We start from the raw sequence: 10,997 nt of genomic DNA on the forward strand, positions 1-10,997 counted from the left end.
ATCGAGCCCCGCATCGGGCTCTCTTCTCAGCAGGGAGCCTGCCTCCTCCTCTCTCTGTGCCTGCCTCTCTGCCTGCTTGTCATCTCTCTCTGTCAAATAAATAAATAAAATCTTTAAAAAAAAAAAAAAGAAAAGAAAAGAAAGGCATGAAGGGATAAACTGACTGCCTAAGTTTCTGTATGAAGTCTGATGACGAAGTCTACACAGTCAACTATAGACCGCAAAAGCTGCTGACAATACCGTTAACACCAGTGAGCCTCTCACTCAGTGCAAATCCAAGTTTTCCAAATTCAAAACGGGCCGGCCAGCCAGTGAGGCACAACACCCTCACAGAGGCCTCAGAGGCTGAAGACGCAACCCCAGTCCTCCCTTGCTCCCAGGCAGTCCCTGGTTGAAGTTGCTCTCCCTGCTCGGAGTCCTCAGCGCCCTCACTCTCCATACCTTCCAGATCGGTCAACTTTTTCTTTTATGCATTTCTTCCCCAACCCATTTGGCAGCCAGGACCGCGCACATCACAAGTGCTCAGTTTGCACACACTGAAGGTGTGTGTGAACCCATGGGTACTGGGTGTGTAAGCCGAGAGGACAGGGGCCTGGGGGCAGAGGAGGGAGAGAGGGACCCAGGCACTCACCAGTCCCTGGCAGGCACTGAGGGCTGCGGTCCCGATGCTGGCACCCTGTTGCAGCACTGTGCCCCTGAGATGGCAAGGGGGTGCTGAGGAAGCCACCATCTTCACGTGGGAAAGGTTCCCGTACCTCCTCTCCAAGATATAGCTTTTGGAAAGAAATCCCTGATTGACCGACAAGTTAAAGAACAGGTCCTTCTCCTCATGTGAAATTCTGTAGTACACCCGGTCCTCTGAGCCATCCACATCTCTCTTCCTCCTGCTGTTGTCAGTGACGGGATGGTGCAAGCCATAGGACAGAAAGTGCCCCCTGGCATCTACTCGGACTGGGGCCACCACGTGGTACTCGGGCAGGGCCTTGAGAAAATGCTCTGAAAGAAGAGAAGACAAAGAATGAGACGGCGAGCACTCTCGGCGGAGTCTACAGCAAGGTCAACGCTCCGCCGTTCGGAACTTAGCGTGTTGAGGGCAAAATAGCACCATTGGCCTGAAGTCTGCAGGTCCCATCTACTGCACAAACACTGTCAACAGTAAATTCCCTGAACAACTCAAATCCACTCGGGGCCCCTCCTTGAGGACACGTGGCAGTCTGAGCAGACACCCAGGCACAACTCTGGAGGGCAGATGTTTTCCCAGAGTCAAATTAAGATGAATTCATTCATGAGGCGTTCTGTTAGCAAAGGGGCAAGGTCAGCGAAAGGAATGTTTCAAGCCTCAAGTTCTTGAATACAAATCGCAGAGCTCCACTGTTTATTTGAAGGAGCTTAAACGCCTCAGGAACATCTCATTAACTTGGGTCCGAGGAAAAATAAAAACAGCTAACCGGTCGGTCGGTCGTATACACGCCGACAAACTTCACACCAGTCACGGTGTTCGCGTTCCGTGCCGGGAAACGGGTCCTTAAAAGAACCAACTCGCATTTTCTTTCTGTGTTAACGAAGTATACAAAATAAAATGTTAAGATGAAAACTACCACTTTAAAAACGCAAGACAGGAACGCTTGTCCCTTCCACACGCGAGAACATACACGCACCTTTTGGCTTGCTCACGCTTAAATTCCCACCCCTTCCTCCTCAGCCCGATGTTTGAGAAGAACAAGGAATCTAACAGGAGCAAATCATCACTCGGGATTACAGACTATTTAAGGCAAACCATGAGCCACTTAGTAAAATAACCAACTTTTGCATTAAAGGGGAAAAAAAAGAAAAGAAAAGGAGCCAGGGTGGAAGCAGGAGAGAGAGGGGAGAAAACAAGTGCCACCTGCCGTCTCCCAGCGACATTCCGCCTCCCAGCCTATGCAGTTTCGGCTGTTACTTCCCGCTACCCTGTCTGTTGCACTGACAGCCCGTCTGTTCTCATTTAGGTTTGGAAGTCCCAACTCCAATCCCCCTTCTTTCTCCTAATGTTCCTGGCTGAAGTTCCCTCAGGTCCTTACTTTCCATACCTCCCAGAATACCTCATTTTACCGTGCTTTTTGTTAATGAGACTTTATTCCCGAAGCCTCTGGGGGCCAGAATCTTGCACGTCACAGGTGCCTGACGCGTAATGTGTCACTCAATCAGTGAGCACATTTGTAGCTGGTTAATTAAAAGAACCGGACTTAATGGGGGTACATTTATAAAACAGCCTCTTTTCCCAGATAACTGCCTTCCAACACACTTCGTGAAATCGTTCGTTTCTGCCTTGGATGAAATTTGGGGCCGAGCACAGAGTTTTCACTCTTAGGTACTAATGAACAGTCTCCGTTTTTTAAACATTAAAAAAAAAAAAAAAGAAAAATCCAGAACTATTGCTTCTGATCGCAGCAGTTCAGAGCAAGAGATCACACAGCAACATGGATATATCTTTAAAAACAATGTTGAGTGTAAAAGAAGAAACAAAACAAGTTAATACAGAGCCACTGACATCAATGGAAAATACAAGCACACCAAAACAATAATACAAAGTCAGCCAGAACATATGTAAATGAAAAATACATATGGAACCCATTAAAATGATTTTCCATGAGGAGGAATGGGTGTAGAGACAAAAGTGCAGAGAAAAAAATAAAAGAAAAGGGTTTTGCCTGAATCAGTGACACTAACTTGCCATGAACTCGGAGTCAAATGGACTCGGTCTCCATACTGCCTACTGTATCTGACTATATATGTATCTATGGACGTAGATACATATGTATGTATATATACATATATATACATATATATGTATGTGTGTATATGCACATATATGCATATGCATATATATGCACATATATGTATATATGCATATATGTATATGTATATATATGCATATACACACATATATGCATATACATATATATACTATAGTATCTGACTATATATGTCAGATATTTAGTATCTGACTGTATATATTTAGTATCTGACTAAATATACTACATATATTTAGTATCTGTATATATTTAGTATCTGATATATTTAGTATATTATATTAGTATAATATACTATACTTATATATAGTATATTCAGTATATTATATTAGTGTATTTAGTATCTTTAGGATATTTAGTATCCTACCAAGTTCCAAGCTCAGGAGAGGAAAGGAGAGGATGGGTCAGAACAGGGTGGATACAATTGGCTTCCCTGGTATTCTTCTCAGGTTACTCTTTTATTCTACTACTCACAGTGATGTCTCTGGCTTCTTCAGGGTGAGCAGTGGATGGGAAGTTACGGGCAGAAAAGCCTTATTCAAGTGGACAGCCATCACCTTGCAGTGGGCCCAGCTGTGCGTGGTCCCTGCCCAGATGCTCTCAGGGAACGCTCGTCTGTGCCTTACAGGGCCTGTCTCTGTAGTTGTATCTCAAAGAATTAAACACAATTTTTGAAAGTATAAAATGAAAGCTAAAGCTTGCCTAAGCCCCAGCACCTACTCCTCAAAGAACAAAAAAGCAAACAAATTTAGACCTCTTGACCCAGTTGCTTTTCATCTAATGGGTTTGGAAGAGAACCAGCATAAGTTGGCTCTACAATAACACGACGATAACAACCACTGTCACCATTTAACGAGCACTTGCGAGGAGCCAGGGACCATCAGTCCCTTCTCACTCGGTCATCACAACCTGTGCCACAGATCAGGGAATTCCCATTTCATAGATAAAGACACTGAGCCTAAGAAAGGCCCCAGAGCCAATAGGCAGCATCCCTTATACTGAAATCTCATGCTTTCTATTTCAAAACGATCTTCCTAGCCACTGCCCTTCACATACAGAAGCAGCTGCACTTGGCAGAGTGTAACAGATCAGAAGCTACATCACTGCCCTAGGGAGATAATCTGACAAGAAGAGGGTGGCTTAACTTCTTTAAGAGGCTTTTGCTCGGCAATAAAGAGAGATAACAATGGCCTGTTTAGCAGGTAGAGTAGTAAGAGGTTAAGACTAGTATTGCCTCTTAATTTGATTGCAAACGAAGCAGCAAGCCATGTCAGCCTATAGGTGTGGACAGAAATAGGAGGCCACAGGAGTCTGATTTATGTTGGTAGCCCACCTGCTGTTGCCTTATCTATACAAAGGCGTCACAATACGAGTTTCTGCCTCCCAGGGTGGCTGTGAGAATCCCGTGTATTTATAAATGTAATAGAGGTTGAACAGTGCTTGACCAAGAGCACTCGGTGGCTATGACAGAAACTTGGCCATCAGGGATCACTGCACCATAAAGATACAACCTCCAAGCAGAGGCAGGGGAGAAGCCCACGCTCACCTTGGCTTCCTCTCAGTGCATATTGAGTTTGGAAGATGAGGTAACTACAACCTTGGCCAACAGAAAGCTGAGCTCAGAAGGGACAGGAATGGAGAAAGCACAAATCAGGAAATAATCGTTACCATTTATACTAACCATTTATACTATACGATTTATCCATTATACTACCATTTATACTAACCATTTATACTGGTATACTAACCCGGTCTTGTCTAATCCGTACTGTTCTCTGGGACAGATATTATTAACCGTGTCCCTCAGCTTAGCCTTCATTCCCACCCTGATAAAAAGAGGGGTGAGGATTCATTCTGGGGTGATCTGACCCCAGAGCCGACCCTTCTAATGGCTGCCCTTGCGGCTTCTCAAGGGTCTACTGCTGAGAACCAGACATCAAGATGGCACGTCAGCAAGGCTGTGGGTGGGGGGAACTGAGGCACACTGTAATCCCATCACAGTCTGCCCCTTTATAGAAATACATTATCAGCCCTGAATACCTTGATTTGCCTTCTTTAAAATTAGCCTCCAAACCCTCAGTCATAAACATTGATGATACCTCATGAGAAACTTTGAGTGAAGCCTGTTGGCACAAGTGCTTTTTTTTTTTTTTTAAAGATTTTATTTATTTATTTGACAGAGATCACAAGCAGGCAGAGAGGCAAGCAGAGAGAGAGAGTAGGGGGAAACAGACTCCCAGCTGAGCAGAGAACCCGATGCGGGGCTCGATCCCAGGACCCTGAGACCATGACCCGAGCCGAAGGCAGAGGCTCTAAACCACTGAGCAACCCAGGCGCCCCAGCACAAGTGCTTTTGAAAATTCACAACACCAGGTGATCTTTTACCCTCTGCTTAGGAAGAAAGGAAGAGAGCTGAGAGAATATTTTACCTGCCAGATTTTATAGTTTAGGTTAAATCTATATTTAACTCTTGATATGGTGTATTTCTCTCTTAGAGAGCAGTAAATTTCTAAGACTCTTCACTAAAAAGGGCAATGAAATTCTCTAAGAGTCAGAAGTTCATTTTCAGAATTCTCCTCCAAGTGGGATGTTGCAACTTTTCAAATACATTTTTATGGTAGAAAACTACAAGTGTCGGGATGTGGAGGATCGTATTGGTCCCCCACGTTGTACCACAGGCCCCAGGATTTCGGATTGGCTCACCAACCCTACGACCACTAACCTCCAGACCATCATTGCTTAGGATAACAGACGCAAATAAAATACCAAAACTGTGAAGTGTCTCCTTACATAAAGAAAATAAATGAGATCATTTCCATCCTTTTTTTTTCCCCCCAGTAGCAGAAATACATGATTAGACCATTTGTCTTGAAGCACACTCGAAACTTCTGTCTGGAAACACTCCTTCTGTTCTTGCAGAAACCTGAGCAGCCGAAAGCACATCTCTACCCTGGGACGAAATGCCGGCACTGTTGATTCCCGAGTTGCTGGGAGCACCGAGATCATAGAAACAGCCGGCGACTTGCAGGCAGTAGAAGGAATAAGGAACCCAAGGGGCTATCATGGCTGTCGCAGAAAGGCAGTATGTTGTGCACAAGACTGAAGCTTCCCACTGTTCTGATACTTGATTGGGAACCAGGAAAGCTTGGGGAAGTCCCTGCATGTTTTGGTATCACAGGCAAGCGCTGTAGCAAGAATACTGGCCAGAGTGTCAAATCTGCCTTTCCTGGTCCAAGAAAAGATTGAATGTACCTCTGTGTTCTTCCCAGGGCTAAAAGCCTGCCTCTGCCTTCTGCCCCATAGAACTAGAAAGAATGTAAGGATTATGTAGGATCAGAATGTTTCCAACCATGGGACCCTGTGCACTCCCCTCCACCCCTGGGCTGAAGTAGCACTTCCTAGGTGTCCGCGAATTCACGCTGACTAAAAGACTCACCTCCCAGGCCCCTCACTCCACCTCCGGAAAAATAAGGCTGGCAGAGATGATATCTGAAGTCTTTGGCGAGTTTAAACATGCAGCATTTGGGCGCAATTCAAAAATGTCAGAGTAGAAATGGAAATCTAGTGACATTGGTTCTTTGTGAAATGAGGGGTTGGCCATTTGGGGCAAAATTCAGGTCATCTTAGTCCCAAGAAGCCCTAGAATTTTCTCGTCCCTTCTCTCCATCTCTCTGTCTCTCTCTCAGTTGTTCTCTCTCTCCACTCGGTTCTAAATGAAGCCTGCTCAGAAATTTCTCTGTTGGACCAAAGATGGATTACTTGTAAGTCCATTGGTAAGTTTATTAAGAACAAATATTGTGGGGAAAAGACTTTTAGGAATGAAAATTCTTTTTAAAACCTAAATAGCTGGGCATCGCTGATAAACTCGGAGCACTGTAGAGCTCTTTGTCAATATCAAATAATTTCAGCACGTAACCCCAGCGGTGACCAAGCAAAAGAACCATCTCTCACCTTCCAGAAAGGAGAGAGCAAGGCCCAGGGGCGTCTGCTCCACACTAAGCTGAATTCGCTTACAAAGATGTGGAGCAAGGAGACCTGAAAAGCAACCAATCCACGAGAATGTATGTCTTTGAACCAGGTCATCTCTAAATGCCCTGGGAAGTGCTCACAGGCTCTGTCTGTGCTGCCAGAAGAGAGATTTTTCACAAAGGGGCTGTTTTTCAAAGAAAAACAAACACTGCTATTTTAAACTTGGGGGTGGGAGATGGTATCTGGAACGTTTACACAAGCAAGTGCTGGCTGGCTGACATCTAACCCCAGTGCTCGGCTCCAGCTTCCAAGGAAAGCAAAAGGGACTTGCTCCTGATGGCTCTTGAAATCACAGTAGATGAGCTCTCAGCTGTGTTGGAACTTTGCAACGTAGGCAGAACCCTGTGTAGAAAGCCTCAACAAAGACAGGCTCGTGATCTCTGCCACCCAAGTGGTCTTGAGGATTAAGAGGGTCAGAATGCTAGGCAAGCTTCTCAAGGCTTGAGCACAGTCAGCAAAACACTGGACTTCATGTCTGCTAAAGCAGTGCTGTGGGTGTGTGGGTGTGTCTGTGCATTTGTGTGTCTGTATGTCTGTGTGTGTGTGTGTGTGTGTGTTGTCCCTACCTTATTATTGCTAAGAGGCCAGCCTCCGGAGCCAGGCTACCTGGGTTCAAAACCTCACTCCGCCATGAACTGGGCCCATGAACTCATCATGCTTCCCCAGCTTTAAAACAGAGACAGTAACAATGGCCCCTGCACCCCAGAAAGCTGTGGGCAGTGGTTGCTGAGCTGACACAGGCAGAGTGCCACAGCAGTCTTGGCGCATGCAACTTTCTCCAGCCACGTGGGCCATTGCTGCAGCTCTGTCTTCTCCCGGAAGCACATGGAACTCCCCACAAAACACCGGAGTGTCTCTGACCCTCCCAAGTCCAATAAAAAAGCAGAGGCAGCAGTACCCTCTGCTCCAGGTGTTAGGTTTAAAGGGCAAGTTGTCCTCACACCGCATCCAGCGTTTCCAACGGCACTGTATGCTTCAGGACATTCACAAGGAGATGCAGCCAGCTGCCATCAGAAGGCCCCGCAGGGAAAGGTGAGCCCCTACAGTGGTCAATTTCCCCCCAAAAGAACTGTTATTTTTAAAACACAGCCCTAAATCTTTCCAGGAAACCAAAAGACAGCCAAACTCACTCAGCAGGAGGCCGGAATCACATTTCCCCTCCCCTGTCCAGAGCTGAAACTAACTAGAAACACCCCCAGTGGCCAGTTGGAACTAAAAAAAAAAAAAATCATTTTCTGTGTTCAGAACTTGAAAAATAGAGATTGAAACAGTGCAGCATTCAAAGAGGAGACAAAAGGGGAGGGGGGTGTTACCAGTTACCACTTGGGTCTTTTCTGCCTCAGCATTAGTGTGTAAGAGACGGGATTCGCAGCCTTTCGGTAAGAATTAAGGAATCATCACTTTCAACACTGAATTCTGAGACAACCTATGGTACTGAGCTCCCAGCCCAGATTTTCTTACGACTCAGCCAAACGGTTTTGCAGAGTTCAGCCAGTGGGGGAGGGGGAGCAACCAACTTTTCACGCGTCTCCCCACCACGGTTTTTAAAGGAAATAAAGAAAAGCCACTAACCTTGCCTTCTGTCCGGGAACTGCACTGGGCCTGGCTGAGCTTGGCTCCCATAGCAAAGGACCCCAAAGTTAAGGAGGTAGGCTACAACGGAGAGGTTTGCAAGCCAGCTCCTCTGGGCACATGGCATGATTCAGTTGTTGGGGAGAAGAAAAGTCAACAAAGTTTAGCTCTCAGCTCAAGAAATCAAGTCCTCGCCTGTGGCCGAGCAGAACGCTGCAGAGGTGCATGGTCCAGGAGTGGGACAGAGCGGCTGCAAAGCTGCCCGGGATCTCCCTTTGCTTTCTTACGCAGAAAGGGGTTAGTTACCTTTATCCCCCTTCCCTCCTGAAAGGGGAATGATTCAACTGGCAGCGCCTGCTTTCCGCGGGGTGTGGAATGGGTCAGAGCGGGAGGGGGCAGCCCACCCAAGATCCCCACCCCTCTGCCTTCCGCGCCGCCCGGCCTCGGCCTCGCAGCCAGCTCCGCGCATCTTCCTCCGGCCTCCCACCCCCACGCTCCTCCAGCCCCGCCCAGAGCCCTGCCGAGCCGGCCAAATAGGGGAGACCCGGGAGAGCCACCCTGGGCGGGACTGCGGAAAGAGAGGCCCCCAGGCCAGCCCTCCCTGGCCAAAATACAGGCCGAAAGTGCTGAGCGCAGAGGTGGGGCACGGGGGAACCCCACTCCTCCACGCCCCGGCTCAGTGCTGCCCCCTTGGCTGCCTTTCTCCACCCAGTTCCGAACTTTTCCTAACACCTCTCTATGGAGACCCCTCAGTCTTCTCCCGGACTCTCTTCCAAGGCGAGATAGGATTTTTGCATTTTAAAAAGAAATGGGCAGTTTCTCTCGGCCAAGTTCTGCAGAGGGAAAAGGCCTGAGCTAGTCTTCTGGTTCAACCCTGAACAAGTTTCTTCGTGGCCACCAAGAGGTGCTGAGACCAGATGATTATGAGCCACTGTGGGTCTGCAGGTCCCCCTGGTGCCTTTCTACTTCTATTACCCCACCTTTCCTAGCCCACCCCACTCGCCCACAAGCAAACCAAGACAGTGGAGGAAGTAAGCCCAAGAACATGCGAAGGTATTTCTCCAATTCGCCTGCCCAGGCTGCTCGCGGAGGGGGCAACCACGGGGCTGGAGCTTTCCATTACTGAGATTACGCTGCAAACCAGGGAGCTTTGCCAAGCATCCTGAGAATCGACTGGATAATCCAGCCAAGATTTCACATCCCTGGGTTCAAACAGGCTTCCTTACTCCATTCAGGAAGAATTTGGCCCCATACTGGTCCTCCAGGCCTTCTAGCCAATGAGACATGCAGGAAGGCCACTCGTTCAACCCTGGGCAGGCCTGGGCAGCCCCAGTAAAGCAGTGATCCAAGGGTACTATTATTATCCTGGGTTGATAGATGGGGAAACACTGAAAGAGTCTACTCTGAAATGGGAACCTGGGATGAAGTAATGAGGTTCAGAAGAAGGAAAAGCATTAGCCAAGCCACTAAGCAGAATCAAACACACATATGCCTTACTTAAGGCATAATTTAACACTTGGTGGAGAGCCTATGGATTTGGAAATTGGAGATGCCTAATAATGAGAAGTTAGTAGCCCACTGAGTGCCCGGGCATGGCAGTCTCTGAGCAGTCATGCCAGCAGCTGCAGATACTGTCATTGTCACATTGGTCCTGGGTTATTCCTGAACCATGTGGGCACCAGTCCCTCTCTGTCGTTGTGCCTTAAACATTAAGTCTCTGTTAAAGAATCGTGTGTCCGTTGTTCCCAAGGAGAGGAGGAAATCAGGGATGGAATAGATTAGGGAAACCTTGAGCGCTACTGCCCTAGCAAAAAGAGAATACTTCATGTAATCATTCAGCAAGTATTTATTGACTGCCTTCTGTGTCCAGGCATCGGGGATATAGCAACAAATAAAATAATCAGAGACTCTTTCCTTGTGTTTGCATATGCCATGGCTTGAGCCAGGGGGAAAGAGAATAAACAAGTAAATGTATAATATGTAAGACAGTGGTAAGAGCAGTGGAGACAATAAACAGGCTAAGGACTGGAAGTGATCAACAGGGGAGGGTTCCTGTTTTATATAAGAGGGTCAAGAATGGCCTCCACCAAAAAGATTTTAAGGAAGGCACCAAGAATATGAATGAAATAGGTATCCGGAAGAAGAACATTCCAGGCCAAAGAGATAGTAATAGGAAAGACCGTCAATTGGGAATAAGTAGGAGTATGCTCAGAGAGCTCAGGGGGAAGCCAAGTGTTTGTTGGGACTGTAGTGTGTGAACAAACAGAGTGGTGACGGACAGGGAAAGGGAAGATCATGAAGGCCCTTAGAGACCACAAAGAAGACTTTGGATTTTTACCTTGAGCACATTAAGAAACCATCGGGTGGGTGAGGGTGGGGGTGGGGATTTTGAGTACAGGAGTGCCAAGAATTGAGTTAGGATTGACAAGATGCCTTGGGCTGCTGTAGAGGGAAAAGGAGGAGCACAAAGAGCGGTTAAGAAGCCACGCGACTGACTCAGGGATGAGACAATGATGGATAACATCAGGTGGTAGCAAAAGACATGGAGGAAGTTGGACAGACACTGGGCATGTTTTGAAGGCAAAACAACAAGACTTTCTAATT

At 47.1% G+C, this 10,997-nt stretch overlaps 1 protein-coding gene across 2 annotated transcripts in view; it reads right to left on the reverse strand.

Annotated features, from left to right (window-relative positions):
- ADAMTS12 (ADAM metallopeptidase with thrombospondin type 1 motif 12) overlaps positions 1–8,801 on the reverse strand; it is a 298,247-nt gene extending 289,446 nt beyond the window's left edge. For both annotated transcript variants that reach the window (XM_059416968.1, XM_059416969.1), the window contains exons 1-2: positions 8,394–8,801; positions 632–996 (exon numbers count right to left, since the gene is read on the reverse strand). In XM_059416968.1, the coding sequence (XP_059272951.1) occupies positions 632–996; positions 8,394–8,520 (492 nt within the window). In that variant the 5' untranslated portion in view covers positions 8,521–8,801. The remainder of the gene's footprint in view (positions 1–631; positions 997–8,393) is intronic.
- Positions 8,802–10,997: the final 2,196 nt, after the last annotated feature.

This window comes from Mustela nigripes, chromosome 12 (genome assembly GCF_022355385.1).
Source record: "Mustela nigripes isolate SB6536 chromosome 12, MUSNIG.SB6536, whole genome shotgun sequence".
NCBI lineage: Eukaryota > Metazoa > Chordata > Mammalia > Carnivora > Mustelidae > Mustela > Mustela nigripes.